The sequence below is a fragment of the Scyliorhinus torazame genome, chromosome 15, assembly GCF_047496885.1.
Source record: "Scyliorhinus torazame isolate Kashiwa2021f chromosome 15, sScyTor2.1, whole genome shotgun sequence".
NCBI classification, from domain to species: domain Eukaryota; kingdom Metazoa; phylum Chordata; class Chondrichthyes; order Carcharhiniformes; family Scyliorhinidae; genus Scyliorhinus; species Scyliorhinus torazame.
This window is the reverse complement of record NC_092721.1, coordinates 94,586,771-94,603,639: the sequence shown is the minus strand read 5'-3', so window position 1 is coordinate 94,603,639 and position 16,869 is coordinate 94,586,771. Positions and strand designations below refer to the sequence as shown.

At 42.3% G+C, this 16,869-nt stretch overlaps 1 protein-coding gene across 8 annotated transcripts in view; it reads left to right on the top strand.

The window, feature by feature from the left end:
* LOC140391693 (protocadherin Fat 3-like) overlaps positions 1–16,130 on the top strand; it is a 1,133,162-nt gene extending 1,117,032 nt beyond the window's left edge. For 5 of the 8 annotated variants that reach the window (XM_072476450.1, XM_072476451.1, XM_072476453.1 and 2 more), the window contains 3 exons: positions 6,667–6,726; positions 10,810–10,845; positions 12,358–16,130. In XM_072476450.1, the coding sequence (XP_072332551.1) occupies positions 6,667–6,726; positions 10,810–10,845; positions 12,358–12,977 (716 nt within the window). In that variant the 3' untranslated portion in view covers positions 12,978–16,130. The remainder of the gene's footprint in view (positions 1–6,666; positions 6,727–10,809; positions 10,846–12,357) is intronic. The other 3 variants (XM_072476455.1, XM_072476454.1, XM_072476452.1) reach the window with 2 other exon arrangements.
* Positions 16,131–16,869: the final 739 nt, after the last annotated feature.

The following is a 16,869-nucleotide window of genomic DNA, read 5'->3' as shown; positions in this document are numbered from 1 at the left end:
CGGTATTGATAATTATATTATTGATAATTTTGATAATATTGATAATTTAAAAGCAAATTTAAGGAAAGAAAGTGGAGCAACTGTCAGAAATTGTGCTTTAAGCACTGCAGCTAAAAGATGTAAAGTAAATAAACTCGGAGGGAGAAATAGGAATAATGTGGGAAAAATATTGGAATAGAAGGACTGATTAGAATGCGTGGTCTAAATAAGCATTCTTCCTCCGAACACAAGAGTAGAAGGAGCAAATTAAATTAATGGTAGGTGGGTATGGCAGGTTAGCCATTAGAGCGAATTAGCCTGCAAGATGGTCAAAACTGGAATCCAAATATACCAGGTTAGATGGTCCAAAGGAAAGATAGGGAAGATAGTAGAGTGGGAGGAATAATTATAATAATCTTTTTATTGTCACAAGTAGGCTTACATTAACACTGCAATGAAGTTACTGTGAAACGCCCCTAGTCACCACACTACGGCGCCTGTTCAGGTACACGGGGGGAGAATTCAGAATATCCAAATTACCTAACATCACATCTTTCGGGGCTTGTGGGAGGAAACCGGAGCACCCGGAGGAAGCCCACGCAGACACGGGGAGAACGTGTAGACTCCACACAGACAGTGACCCAAGCCGGAACCGAACCTGGGACCCTGGAGCTGTGAAGCAACAGTGCTAACCACTCTGCTACCTTGCTGCCCAGTAGCCTTAGTGATTAAGGACAAAATCATTTCAATGATGCAAGGATATTATGAGAGACAAGCAAGTAGTGGAGACTTCACATCGAATTAAGAACAAGAAATGGATTTAATCCTGCAGTGGCAGCTGTGTATAAACCCACCCATTGGTAGTAGCTGTGAAGTGATGGCTTGTACAAAACCTGAGAATAGGCAAGCATGTAACAAAAACAGAATGGTTTTAATGGGGCATTTTAACTTTCATATAGATAGGGCTGAGCAAATTGGCTGAAGTCAGAAAGGTAGTAAATTGCTTGAGTGTGCCTGGGATAATTTTCTGCAACAATACGAGACATAAAATCTAGCCCAGGGACTTAACAGAAGTAACATCAGCAAGATGGTAATAATGGAGAAATGAATGGCGCAAAGGAGCCGACAGGTCCTCATAATAAATGTTTTCCGTGTAAGGATTTTAAAAGAAATAAGTGACAACATTGCAAATACCCCAACTGGAATCTTCCAAATCTTCTATTGATTTGGTAATTTTTCCTTTAGATTGGAAAACTATGCGTGTCTGTCTGATTTTTAAGAAAAGTAAAAGGGAATTCAGGAAATGACAAACCATTCGGGCTAACATCCTGTTGTCAATAAACTGCTCGAGTCTGTAATTAAGGAGGAATGACTGAATAACTTGATTTGGTAATTTTTCCTTTAGATTGGAAAACTATGCGTGTCTGTCTGATTTTTAAGAAAAGTAAAAGGGAATTCAGGAAATGACAAACCATTCGGGCTAACATCCTGTTGTCAATAAACTGCTCGAGTCTGTAATTAAGGAGGAATGACTGAATAATTTGAGGACACTAACCAGATTTGTGAAGGATAGTTTACTGCTGACGCACCTGATGGAATGTTTTTGAAGATGTGACTAAAGTAGTGGACAAAGAATGATTATGGATGTTATTGGGAGGGGCTTTTAGAAGGCTTTTGATAAATTTCCTCATAAGAGACTTTGAGCTGAAGATGAAAATCGTGAAACTGAAGGCAAATTAGAAAATTGGCTCAACACGAGACAGAGTGGGGATAATGGACAGATACCCCAATTTGTGGAGTCCTGCAAAACCCTGAACTATCACTGTATTCATTAAACACTTTGATGGGACAAAAAGCCATATGTCAAATTTGACAATGACAAACGAATGACAGCAATTTATTGATAGATTAAATGAATGAGTAAAACCGCAGCAAATGGATTTCAGTGTTGGCAAATGTGGGGTCATCCACACTGGATCTAAAAAGGGTAGAACAGGATACTTTCTAAATTGTGAAAAACTGGGAATGGTGAAGGTCCCCAGAGCCTTGGCAGTCTAGCTACTCGGGCGACTAAATGTCACGATATCCAGAAAATCTACTTGAAGAAGATTGGCTTTGACCTCAACAACTGGTGAGAAGCGAGTGTACCAGGTCATACACTATGGCAAGCCCTGCTTCACCAAGGTGTCGCTGATGTTGAAACAGGGTGTATGATGAAGGCTGAAGATGTGAGAACAAGAAGTAAGCTCAAGAGGCCTGTACCCCACATCGATGACGGACAGATCAAGGGCAAAATTCTCTCTTTGGGCGACTATGTTATCCCACCGGAGCTGAATTGCATGTAATTTGCATAGCAAAGGATTGCGAGAGATTCTCGAGGGAATCCAGCTATCAGACCACCACTTTGTGGGTGGTCCAATAGCCAGGTCCCGGGGGTGCCCCCCCCCCCCCCCCCCCCCCCCCCGCATCGCAATCCCTGCATTGCAATTCAGCTCCCAACCCACCAGATTTTCTGGGTTTACCCCGCCCCGTCAGCACGGGGTGTTCCGACCCTCCTCCCTCCCACCCCCCCACAGACCCCTAAATAAGAGACCCCTCCCCACCGACCCCTTAATAATAAAATCCCCTCACAGACCCCCTAATAAAAGAGATGCCACAAAGACCGCTAAATAAGAAGACTGCCAATGGCAGCAAATGCACAGACATTACAGCCAATTAAGTACTTCTGAAATGTCATCACTGCTGTAATCTTCTGCAGCCCCACTCATCTAAAACTGGCCTCTTGAACTTCCTCGATTTTGATTGTTCCACCATTGTGCCTTCAGCTGTTAAAGCCCTTGGCGCTGAAATTCCCTCCCAAACCTCTCTACCTCTTTTTTTATCTTTTAAGAATCTCCAGAAAATCTACTTCTTTATCCAAGTTCTTGCTAACTTTTAAAAATTATTTCATGTGAGGCAGATGTCGCTGGCAAGGCCAGCATCTGTTGCCCATATCCCTAATGGCACTTGAGAATGTGGTGGTGAGCTGCCCTCTTGAACTGATGCAGTCCGCTGGTGCCCTAATATCACATTGTATGACTGGGTGCCTAATTTACATCACTCCTGTGATGTTTTAATTCCGTTAAAAGTGTCATATAAATATTATTGTTGTGTAATAGGAAGAGTGAGGCATTTTCTTTTACTTTTGTCCATGAGCAACACACAAAACAGAAGTGGTTGAAGAAAAGTAACTACATTGACTTCAAGCTGAAGGTTATTGAATTGTGTGTCAACCATGAATACTCAGTTTCTTTTTTGTAATATATGTCATTAATAATGAGCCAGAGTAAAATACGTGGTAACCCAGAATGCAGTCTTTAAAACTGGAAATATATTTAAATAATATACTTATGCACAAATGTGTCAGTAATTTCATCCCACAGATGAATCATCTTCAAAAATATTAGTGGGACAGATTCATTTCAACTCAATGAGGGCGATTTAGCGCACTCAATTGAAAGTCCGCTGAACGGTGCATTTAGCAGGGTGTTTCTTGGCAGCTAGAGCACCGAGAAAGACCTTGTTATCCAATGGCACTTTACTGCTTTCTTTGACCTCGATGAGCTTCTCCCAGCCAAGGCTGCACTCAGAGGGCTTTCCTGCTGGCGAGCTTCACAGATCGGGGGGCCATTTTGGCCGGCAGTTCCGATCATTCCCCCCCTTTCAGACACTGCCCTGCCCCTCATACCCCCCCACCCCCAACCTTGGGGAGGCCCTTGGGACACCCCCCACACCCCTACCAGAAAAGGCCCCCCTCCTTCCGGGCCCAACCTCGGTACTGCCAGCCTGGCACCCTGACAGTGCCCCAGCAGTGCCACCTGGAGCCCCTGGCAGTGCCCAGATGCCAGGGGGAGTGCCAGGACGTCACCCAGTCCTGACCCAACCACCCAGGGTTCTCCAACTCCCTGGGATAACAGCCCAGGTGCCGTTACAACACGTTCATGTTTGTGTGGATCAGTACTAAACAACACTCTGGCGAGGTTTCTCAGGCATGGCCGTTGAGTACCAGGCGTGGCTCAATTAATATCCGAGATTGCACCGGGTGGAGCGATTCAGGGACTGGGGCGAGGTTTAGCGCCCGGCATGGAGCCTGATTTTGGTGTCATGTATGATTCACCCGTTGCGCCCAGATCTGCACCGGGTGCGAGGGGGTCACTGAATCACGCCCAAAATATCCATTTGTGCTTTTGTTCTTCAGCGTGTTAATATAGAGACACTCATGCAATACAGATAATGGGCGTGATCTACCGTCTGCGTCACGCTTGACCGGGAGCGCAGCATGGCCGTTAGATGCCGGGTGAAGCCTCTTCCAGGCTTCTCAGCAACGCGTACGCCTCGCCAGATCTACCCAGATCTCACAAGGCATCGAGATGAGGATCCCACCCACAATGGGCGTGACCAAGCCATGCTCGCTTTAGTAGGTTTTAAACCTACTTAAGCGAGCTCACCTGGGATCTACTGGCATCACGGGATCTACCAACCTCCCCAGGGAGGCCCCAGTCGGGTGCCGTTTCGGTACTGGTCCACACAAAACATGGACAGGGCAGAGTGGCACCCGGGGGTCCCCCAAGGCATTGGAGCCCATGGGTGGCCAGGAGCAGGACAGGATGGCCCCCTGGTCATCTACCTGGAATACAGGCACCTTGGCAGTGCCACTCTGGCACTGCCAAGGTGCCTGGGTGGCACTGCAATGCCAGTAGGAGCACTGTCAGGGTGGCACCACCAGGGGTCAGGGTCTGAGGGGGCTATGCCCATGAAAGGAGGGTGGAGGGGGTGTCTGAATGGTGGGATGTGGGTGGTAGGGAGGGTAAGAAGGGGCATCTGGGAGGTTGGGGGGAGTTGAAGTGTGGGAGTCCTGGAAGGGGGCATGAGGGGCCTGAAGAGGGGGGGGGCACATGGATCCCATAGCAGGGTGTCATCACTTGGGATGGTGTGGGTAATGCCCATATATGGGGGACATTGCCCATGGCTGGGAATGTGGGGGACCCACAAGCTCATTTAGAGACCAGGACACCCTTTCAAACTGATGGCCTGATCTTTGAGGAGCCGGTCTTCCAGCAAGTTCAGCTCTCCAGTGATGAAAATAATTCTCAGTGTGGGCTAAACTGGTGTTAAACTCCCTGGGCCCCAGAAAAAGTTACTAAGTGTGTTTGAATAGCGGGACTAACTTGCCCGCCGAGCCACCAGGAAACTCCCAGCAAAACCCAGCAAAACCCGCCACAAATGTCACTTAGGGGGGATTTTCTGCACAACCCGCCACATGATTTTTGGCCAGTTTGATCTTCTCGTCCCGCCATTGTCAACGGGATTTCCCATCGAATGCACCCCTCATCGCTGGAAAACCCGAGGCGGGTTGCGCCATTGGTGGGACCGAAGGATCCCGCCGGTGTGAACAGCCGGTATATTCCGTCCATAGAAACGTTTCTGTTAGATTGCACCCCATAACTTTGAAACCCTTCTCAGTTGAAAAATAAGTCCTAGGGTGGCAACATATATATTTAAGTCAATGGTGTGTAATATCCTGTGATTTTCAATGCATGTTTATGATTGATATTGCTTATGGAACATCTTTGAGGTTGTACAGCTGCTCTCAACAAAGGTTAACAAAATGAAGTCAGCACATCTGATTGTTGCTTCCCTACGTTTCTCAGCTGAGAAGCTCCATTTGTAAAACCAACCCTACTATGCAACAGTAAGAAAAATACTGGGCGGGATTCTCCGACCCCCCGCCCGGTCGGAGAATCGCCGGGGGTCAGCGTAAATCCCGCCCCCACCGTCCTCCGAATTCTCTGGCCCCCCAAAAATAGCCCCAGCGTGAATCGCGTCGCCCGCCTCGGAGAATGGCGGGGACCGGCGCAACCCAATGGGCCCCGGGGCCGCCCAAATTCTCCGGGTCGCGATGGGCCGAAGTCCCGCCCGTTTTACGCCGGCGTAAATCAAGGTTGGTCCCTATTGGCGGGATCCAGCTCCATGGGCGACATCCAGGGTTCTCGGAGGGGCGCGGGGAGATCTGGCCCCAGGAGGTGCCCCCATGGTGGCCTGGCCCATGATCGGAGCCCACCGATCTGCGGGCGGGCCTGTGCCATTGGGGCACTCTATTCTTCCGCATCAGCCGCTGTGGTCCTCCGCGATGGCCGATGCGGAGACGAACCCTCCCGCGCATTCGCCGGGATGACGCCAGCACACGCTAGTGCTCCCGCGCATGCGTCAACCCACGTCGGCCGCCGAAGGCTCTTCGGTGCCGGTTGGCGTGGCGCCAAGCCCCTTCCCCACGGGCCGGCGGGGCGCAAACCATTCCGGGGCAGGCCTAGCCCCTGAAGGTGCAGAGGATTCCGCACCTTTGAGGTGGCCCGACGCCGGAGTGGTTCACGCCACTCCTTCCCGCCAGAGTTGCCCACCCCGCCGATTATGGCAGAATCCCGCCCACTTGTGTTTTTATTTCACAGTGGCCTTTATTACAGTTATGCAATAGAAGTTGTCAAAATACAGATTGTTTATTCAGCTGCTGTTCTGCAAGATTCTTACAATTGGCTTTTCAGTTCTTGGAGTTTTGCACCAAATAAATGTCAACAAATTGATATAAAACAGCTAACTAACTTTGCACTGCTTTCTGCTGCTCCTTTCCCTACCTTGTCCTTTTCTTACAAGCTTCAATAGTGACTGTTATACGGCTGGTTAATGATGCAGTTGACACAATTGAGAATGAAGGTATTTAACTTGCTATTTGATCTTCTCTTCTTAAGAGACTATGACGTTTGGCATGATACTGTCAAACCGTTTAATTCATGTTGAAAAACATTCCATGTTTCTTTATGTAAATCATAATCTAAACCCTAGAAAAACGAACTTTCGTTGAAATACTAACTGCAATATAAGTTCATTTTGAGTATTTTGTTGATCTGAAGTAATCTAAAATTTATCATCGAATCCCTACAGTGCAGAAGGAGGCCATTCAGCCCATCTAGTCTGCACCGACCCTTTGAATGTGCACTCCACCCACGTCCACCTCTCTCTATTCCCATAACCCCGTAACCTAACCTGCACATCCTTGAACCTTAAGGGGCAATTTGGCATGGCTAATCCACCTAACCTGAACATCTTTGGATGTGGTAGGAAACCAGAGCACCCGGAGGAAATCCACGCAGACGCGGGGAGAACATACAAACTCCATACAGACAGTGACCCAAGGCTGGAATTGAATCCGGGTCCCTGGCACTGTGAGACAGTAGTGTTAACCACTGAGCCACTGTGCAGCCCCCATTCTATTCTAAAGAATTAACAGAAGTTTCTTGAATTTTTGTGGTCTCAAAATTATAATGTGTAGTGTGAGCATAAGTATTGAGAAGATCGAGGCCATTCATTGGGAAGATCAGTCCCAGCCACAAACTCTATTCATTAGCATTTGGTCTCCATCTCCCTCCCTCCCAACGAACTGAGACTGAACCTGTCTGTTCGTAGTCTTGAACTGAGCTACCAACCCCATATCCTCAACATCACTAAAACTGTTTACTTTCATGTCCATGTCATTGCCCACATTTCCATCCCTGCCGAAACCCATCCACTGTTGAAACCCTAATCCATGACTTTGTTTTCTCCAAATGCAACATTTTCCAGTGCTTTCCTGGCTGTTGTCCCACCTTCTTCCTTCGATAAACTTTACCTCATCTAAAACTGTGCTGTCCATATGGAAATGTGCAGCAAGTCCCATTCACCCATTACCCGTGCATTTGTTGACTTTGCTATTTAGTAGTGTCCCGATTTTAAAATTTCCATCCCTGCTTTAAAGTCTGTCCTTGGCCTTTTCTCTCCTAATCTCTGGAACCTTTTTGAGCCCCACAACCCTCTGTAAGAGTTTGAGCTCTTTCAAATAAGCCCTCTCTTGAACATCCCAGTTTTATTAGCTTCAGCATTCATAGAATTTACAGTGCAGAAGGAGGCCATTCGGCCCATCGAGTCTGCACCGGCTCTTGGAAAGAGCACCCTACCCAAGGTCAACACCGCCACCCTATCCCCATAACCCAGTAACCCCACCCAACACTAAGGGCAATTTTGGACACTAAGGGCAATTTATCATGGCCAAACCACCTAACCTGCACATCTTTGGACTGTGGGATGAAACTGGAGCACTTGGAGGAAACCCACGCACACACGGGGAGGATGTGCAGACTCCGCACAGACAGTGACCCAAGCTGGAATCGATCCTGGGACCCTGGAGCTGTGAAGCAATTGTGCTATCCACAATGTAACCGTGCTGCCCTCAATGCATTGGCAGCCGCCTTTCCATTGCTTTGACATCAAGCCCTTGTGTTCTCTCAGTAAATCTCTCCACCTCTCTGTTTCTCAACCCTCCTTTATGACACTCTTAAAAACAATCACTTTGACCAAGTTTTGGGATACCTGTTCCAACACCTCCTTGTGTGGCTTAATGGCAAATTTTGTTTGCAAGCAATCTTGTAAAGTACTTTGGAATGGTTTACAATTATGTTATATAAATGCAAGTTTTTGTTGATGATTTCATGTGAGATTGTTTTGGCCACTATTTCTCTGGCCCATTTATTATTCCCTCTATAATTGTATATGAAAAAATCTGGTGTTTATATTCTAATTACAGTTGTTTCAGGGCTTTTCATAGAATGCATAGTACAAATGGTGGAGACCATTCAGCTCATCAGCTATCCAATTAGTTATATTTCCCTGCTCTTTCCTTTATATTTTTATTTTACTGTTGTAGTATTATTGAACATTACTGATTTCATCATTAAAGAAACTTAAAAAAGAATCTGGTGATAGGCAATTATATTTTTTCCTAATTTATGCATATTGATCATAAATATTGCCTTAAATTAGCAGCAATAATTTCAGATAATTTAACTGCATTGAGGATTTAAAACAATTGCTTTTGAAAAATCTTCTTTGGGCTGGATTCTTCAGTTTCCCAGCCATGTGTTTCTTGGCAGTGTGTCGTTTGCTGATGGTGAAATTCACTGCCCCAGCGCTTGTCAATGGGCATTTTCATTTCCGCCATCCCATGCTGCTGGGAAACCCGCTGGCGGGGATGCGCTGCCGGTGGGAAGAGAGACTACCGGAGAATTCTAGCCAAATGTTTCTTTGCTTATATGCATCTTTAAAGCGTTTCAAAAATGTTTCACTTAGTTTGAACATTAGAGATATCTGGCATAATTGTCAGATATATCTCCCCAAACATTTCATTTTTCTACATCCATCATGCTAAAGACACATCTGAGGCACCTGACATTGAGGCAAATTAGGAAGTCTGGCATTGCGGTCTGGGTAGGGAAGATTGGTAGTCAGGGATCCCTCCCTCAGAAACAAAGTTCAGCTATCCCTTTTTAAGGAACCTGTTTTTTTTAATGATCCTGACTCCACATCAGCAAGTTAGCTGATGCACCTCGTCTCATTGGGAATTCTTGTACTGACCATACACAGAGTCCTAATGACGGCCTGGGAATCGGAATAACAATGGGAATCCACATTCTTCATCCCCGATACATCAAATGCCATGTTTGAGGTGGGCCAAGGCACAGCTCTGAAAGACAATTCCACTCGGTACTTGACCAGGACCTGATCAATCCGGATCTCGGCCTAGTTTTCAGTCATTTCAGCATATTCTTTCTAAAGTCCCAGCAGGACTTCACTGTTATAGGCTCAAGTTTTCATGATCATGGTATTAAAATGAAAAATCCCAGGAAAGGTTTTATGAGACAATTTTTTAACCTGATAAATATTCTTAGATGAGAAAAGTAATCAAAGGAAATTAAGAAAAACTACAGCAAGCTTTAAGGCATTAGAATTCTGTTTCTATGAAAGAGAATGACAGATTTAATCGGATGTAGTCTGCGTGTCATTACAGAGAGATAACTGAAGGGATACTTGTTACATGATACATTTTTAAGACGTACAAAAGAGGTTAACCTACAGTGGTCAAACTTGAGTGAAATAAAATATTGTATAATATTCCTGACAGTTTAAGCTCTTTCGAAATGAAGTTTTAAGCTGATACCCAGAACAATTTAGTGACATCCTTCCTTCATTCTAACAAACCGATGTGGAAATCTGTCTGTTTAATAGTTTAAGGTGATCAGTGGTGTTTAAGCTAAATCATTCTCCAAACAAATTATGCACCTGAAAATCATGGTGTGGCATCACTGTTAAAAACTGAAGACAAAAAAAATCATTTCTGATTCCTTTAATCCATCAAATTTGATTAAACAAAGTCAAAGCAAATTCCAGTTTAACCTTGAAGAGAAAGAAGCATCAATCAAATAAGATACTCAAAAATGAGAAATCATAATGTATTTTAGAAAGCATTTGTGATGAAATTCATGTTAGTCTGTTAGTGCAGATACAGCAAGATAGTGTCCTTCATTTGTTCAAAATCCTATCAATTGATCAATTGGAATACTGGTTTGTGATGATGCACAGTTCATTATTGCTTCATCTGGTGAAAATATTATTGACTTATTGATATGAATCAATAAATTTTGTACTTGTATTAAATATTTTTATACTTCGGCAGACTTAGATTAAAAAATGACAATTGCAGACCAAATGTGTAATGGATTCGCGATTTAACTTTTAATTTAAAAAAAAGATTCTTAAGTCCAGGTAGCAAGAGGAATACGGACACTGTACATTTTGCTGCTAAATGTATGATTAATGTTTATATTGTGCTGTGTTGTAAAGCTACTGCTGTATACATTCTATTTAACTTGTATACTTGAGGTATGGTTTTAACCGATCATTCACTTTGTTTCGCTTTCCACTTGACAGTGTCCCTTATGGAGGAGGGGCAGAACTACAACAGAGGTGACTCCCAGACATTTCCGATCTGCTTGTTAATGCTACCGCAAGATCTTTTATTTTAAAGTAGCAATTTGCCTCACTTGTTTTTGGGACTCCATTCCACATTGTGTATGCATGCAGCAAGAACTATGAAGGTTATGATCATTTCTAGCAAAGCAGAATATAAAGTAATCCGCAAGGGCATGGATTTACTTTTGAATACAATGTTGCTTACGTTGATTCTGAGGCTGAACTCATTTTGTTAGAATAATGATTTTCAAACTTAATAATTCATTTAAATCGGTGGGAAGCTGTTTAAACACAAAGTGGTGACCTTAATATTAACAGACTTTAAAAAAATTATGTAGTTAACCATCAGTTATCACAGTGCTCATTAGAAAAGAATAACTGCATTGTTTAACTGAAAGGCATCATTCAACAATTTGCTTGTTCAGCTTTATTTTATCAATATGCAACTTTTACAACAAGAAGTGACTGGCTTTCAAAATGCATGCTGATTTTTGTTTGGCCTTTGCATGGATTTGACATCCTACATCATTCTAAGCATGCTATTCTGTGTTTGGTCAGTGAATGTCATTTATAAAGCCACAAATCTTTGCGTGGTTCTGAAGTAAAAAAAAAAAACATCTCATACATTCATTATTTGATAGACACAATAAATCATGTTCCACTGCAAGTCAAGCACCCTTTTTTAATCATTCATTTGTGTACTTTTTAAAATATAAATCCCTTACCATGTATTCAATGGCTACAGGGCTTGTATTCATTGACAATATTTCAATTGAAATTTTACTTGAAAAAAAAACAGAAATGTTGTGATGCAGAAGCATCCTTTTTAATACCAAAAGGTAAAACTAGCTGGTCATTCAAAAACATTATACGTGCCAGGAAAATCATTTGGGATAATTAGATCTCTGATTAATAATATGCATAGTTTAATTGAACTTACAAATGTTCCAGTTTAAGTACAAGATCTATATATAAAAATATTCAAAGGGAACAATCAAATAGATCAATCAAATTCCATCAGATGCATTTCATTGTCGAAACACTACTCATTAGCAACTGTGACACACAATGTTTAAACATCTTTGAATGGCAGAACAAAGGAGTCATTCCATTGTTAGCCTATATCGCCTAAAGGGCAGCACGGTAGCACAAGTGGATAGCACTGTGGCTTCACAGCACCAGGGTCCCAGGTTCGATTCCCCGATGGGTCACTGTCTGTGCGGAGTCTGCACGTTCTCACTGTGTCTGCATGGGTTTCCTCCGAGTGCTCTGGTTTCTTCCCACAGTCCAAAGACATGCAAGTTAGGTGGATTGGCCATGATAAATTGCCCTTAGTGACCAAAAAGGTTAGGAGGGGTTATTGGGTTACGGGGATAGGGTGGAAGTGAGGGCTTAAGTGGGTCGGTGCAGGCACGATGGGCCGAATGGCCTCCTTTACACTGTATGTTCTATGTTCTATTCTCAAGCGTAATAACAAATATGTTACTGTAGCTTGTTTTTTTGCAGCATATCATTGGGATACCTCGGACTGGATGCCAAGCACTCGACTACCGAACATTGAAGAAGTGCCACATTATGAAGCAGCTGATACTGCCCCTGCACATCATGAGAATACAAGATCACTAGATGCTGACTACTACCTCGGAGGATATGACATAGACAATGACTTCCCACCCCCTCAAGATGAGGAATTTCTGGGCCAGGATCAACTTCCTCCTCCCCTGCCAGAGGATTACCAGGATCAATATGAGATTATCCAACCACCCCCGACAACATCTGCTTTGAACAATTTAAACTCCAGTGGCCGAAGAAGACCACACTTCCATCCCAGCCAATACCTTCCACCTCACCAGTTGCCAACAGAAGGAGAGGCTGTTGATGTCCAGGGTGCGACAGACTATGGTGTATTTCCTGCAGGTTCAAACCAAGACTTGGAGAAAGTGGTTAATGATAATATATCAACGCCAATGCTCACATCAACAAATGCATCGTCTTCAGATATGTCAATGAGCTGTGGTTTTGATGACTCTGAAGTAGTGATGAGTGACTATGAGAGTGGCGATGAGCTTAATTTTGATAATATTCATATCTCTTTTGTAGAATCTCAATACCAGACACAAGTGTGATTACTGCTATATGGGCCACTTCCGAACTAACAATGCAGAGGCACTGGGAATAAAGTGATGAGTGACAAGAAGTTGAAGCACTTTCCACTGTGTGTTTACATCCACAAGGACTGATGGACAAAGTAAATTAGAATGACTTATTTTCTGCTAATTGGGTACTAATTTCATGACATAATACCCACAATTGACTCCTTCTAATATGTCTACAAGTACGAGATTCTTTTTAATAAATGAAGCCAATTCATGATAATCATGATATGGTTCTGAGCAGAGTCACCATTGGAGCTGAAAGCGCAGAAAAATATTAAATTTGTTATTACTGATGAAATTCTAAAGTGCTGTTCCTGTGGAAACTCATTTGATACTGTAGGATTAAGTGTTCTTCTGATTCTATTAAATACTAATCAAACAGTCACAGTCTATGTAGGTGATTCCTAAATGTAATGCCTAAAAGATAAAATAACTAATGGCACTTTCTTGAAATAACATGAATTGAATCACTGGACAGCCAACTGTCTGTATATTGCTATAGTCCAGGAACAGACTGATAAGGCATTAGTTGTCACTGTAGACAGTTCTTGAGGAGAAAGGCAGGCAGTACTTATTTAGGAATCCACCTCTCATTGTTTAATTTTGTCTGTTTACTTTCTTATCGGTTACAGTATCAATCATGGAATGTATATTTGTGCACTTCTGAAGTAATTAACTGACTGCAATGAAGTGCAGTCGAAGCTACCACTAAAAAAAGAATTACCTAAAATACCTAAGAAAAATGAAACTTCCGCCTCTTCTCCACTTTAACAAATGATCTAATTGCCATAGCATTTTTATCATGTCTTATTCCTATATCAAAGCACATAGAATTTAATGTGAGATAACAATCTGCTGCAGAACACTTGTAAGTACAGTGGGGCTAGCTTATTTCAATGTTAAAACAGGTTTGAAGGAGCATGGGAACTTTTACCCCAAACTCGTATGCGAAGTCGAGGGAAACGGTGGCAGAGTGGTAGTGTCATCGGACTAGTCATCCAGGCTAATGCTCTGGGGCACAGGTTGAAATGATGCCATAGCAACTGGTAGAGATTAAATTCAATTAATAAAATCTGGAATTCAAAGCGGTAATAGCGACCATGAAACCACCATGGAATGTTGCAAAAGCCCATTTCAGCCATGATAGAATGACAGAGCAGACTCGATGGGCCGAATAGCTTAATTTTGCTCCTATATCTTATTTGATTCTCCATTGTCCTTTAGGGAAGGAAGTCTGTTATCCTTACCTCATTATTATCTGATCTGAAATGGCATGCCAAGCCATTAAGTTCTAGGGCAGTTAGGGTAACAGATGCCAGCCTTGCCAACGACGCCCGCACCCCATGAAATAAATATATATTAAAAATAAATAAAAATTGCACTGCAGACTGGAACTGAATATATTTGGAATAAATATGCATTTTTATTGATCTAAGGTGCCATTTGGCAAGCTCATGTGTTTTGACAATGAAGAAGGTACAGTATGAGGTGCATTTGTTTACTGAGAAAAACTTGTAAGAAATCCTTTGTAATTAAATGTAAGTCACTTTCATCCCTTGAACTTTTGCATGATTGCAGGTTAATACAAGATTCCATCCTCACAGATAAAATCTGCTGTATTTTGTTGGCAGATGTAGCCACACAATTGTGAGTTTTCCTGAAAATTCAGTTGGCTACAAAGCTACACTTTCAAAGTCTTGTAATTGGAAATAAAAGTTTCAGATCGTATAACATTTCAAACCTAGACTTTGTTCCGCCAGAATACAGGCAGTTCAATGTGAAAATCATTTTTTTGAAATTTCTCAACAGTTCGCAATTGAAATACATATTCAAAAGAATTCCATTTCTTTTGTGAATTATTTTAATTAGGCAACAGCAAAGCTTGTTTTTCTATTTAATAATTGATTCAGTTATGCTTTTGGCCTGGCATGGTGGAAGATAATTCCCCATAAAGTATTGTCTATGGTAATACAGTGTTACTAGTTTAATTAAAGTATACTTATAAATGCAGTGAAAATAATTTTCACATAGATTCACAGCTGGACTTGGATTCTGATCTAGCTGAAGTCATATAGGCTGAAGTCATCTCTTGCTGTTGAATGTTGGGAGGTATTGAGTGAAATAAGTTTGGTCTGATTCAATGTCTACAAAATAAATTTTCAACATAAACCTGCTATATCACAATTCATAACTTAATAAAATGAAAAAATTATATTTTTTCATGCATCTTTAAAGTTTTTCCAAGTCTTCAAAAAGTTAGTGTCACTGGTATTCCAATAACATTACATCTGGACTGTTATTTGTTCATTTGAATGTAAATTATCTTAAACAGCTGTGGGTCTATGGCACTACGTTTTAGAAAATTGTGAAATTTGATATGCCTATAGATTTCTAAGCTTTTTGTAGTATCGTATTAAACTGTCGTCCTGTTGTGTATTATTTTTACCTGCTATTAACAGGCTTTGTAAAGATGTAAGTTTGTGTGTTTAAGAGGTTTGTACAAAGTGTACATAGATATAGAATGAGTTGTTTAAATTTTGCAAGCATTTGTAGATATTTACTGTGTTCTGGGATGCCTTGAATTTCTCTGCTGATAAAGATGAAATATCAATCCAAAAGAGAGGTTGATTAGTATTGATGGACTATTTCTAAAGAAGAAAAATGTTAAATGGTTCAACAATATCCATTCTGTTCATTTTGATAACCCAAATACTACTTTTATTGTTGCTGAAGTTTTATCAGTATGGTGAAGTCCGAATGCCTCATTATCTAATGAGTGAATTCAGCAAGCCTAGCTTTTCATGAATTTTGTGGTCACACAGGGCAATATGATGAAAGGTTGTGTTTTTGAATAGTTACTGTGAATGTGCCAAGTCATTGACAAAAGATGGCTAAATAGTGCAAAAAGATAAGATTGTTTTTTAAGTGTTAATAAAGGGAAACCAGATGTCAACATAACTTGATCTGTTTCAATGATCAACTGTGTAATTGGTGTTGTTGGCAGTGTTAAAAACTGTAGGATTTTATGATGACTCAATTGTTGCCCATTGTACAAATTGATTTTTAACTGCCACCACATTTCTTAAGTTGATGTAACAATAAAGTATGTTTTTAATTAGTTAATTTGGAGTCTTCCACAAAATATGTGCCCTTATCTGGAACTCATCTTGCATAACATGTACAACACAAACTTTTCATTGAACATGCCTTTGCATTGTTTAACTTCTAGATTTTTTTGGGTGAGGGGGGGGGGAAGGACAGGTGGGAGGGTAACCTTCAGTCCACATCACAAGAAGCCTTTTACTCAGACTGTCACAATGAGAAGTCAAGCATGAGGAAGGCACACTTTTCTACTTCGGAACAAAGTATAATCTTGAACTTAACCTCAGGTGAGTACACTTAGAAATTGTGAATCTTCTAACTGGTGGGATTAGCAGTAGAAGAAGAAGCTAAGTGCCCTATGTCCTGTTCTTGCATTGAGACTAGTGTACCAAATGTACTGGGATGCAAGCCATCTGACACAGGTGACATCCACTCTATTTCCAGTGCCTCCTGCCAATCAATTTTCACCCCATCCGTCACCTTTACAATCTCCATTGCTGCAGATATTTTGCCAGATTCCTCTTAATAAACATCAATACAACGGAGTAATTGGCCACAATGTTACGCACCTCCTCCGCACCTCCTCCGCACCCCCCCCCCCCCTCCCCCCCCCGTCCTCATCCCCTGAGGGTTCCATGGCAGGAGGAGTGTAAAATTGCAAGAACGGAATTTACAACAGGATCCCGCCTGTCCTCTAATCATCACAATTTTATGCTGGGGTGAACAGGGCCTCAGAGGGAAAGTCCGCCCTTTGCCCAAT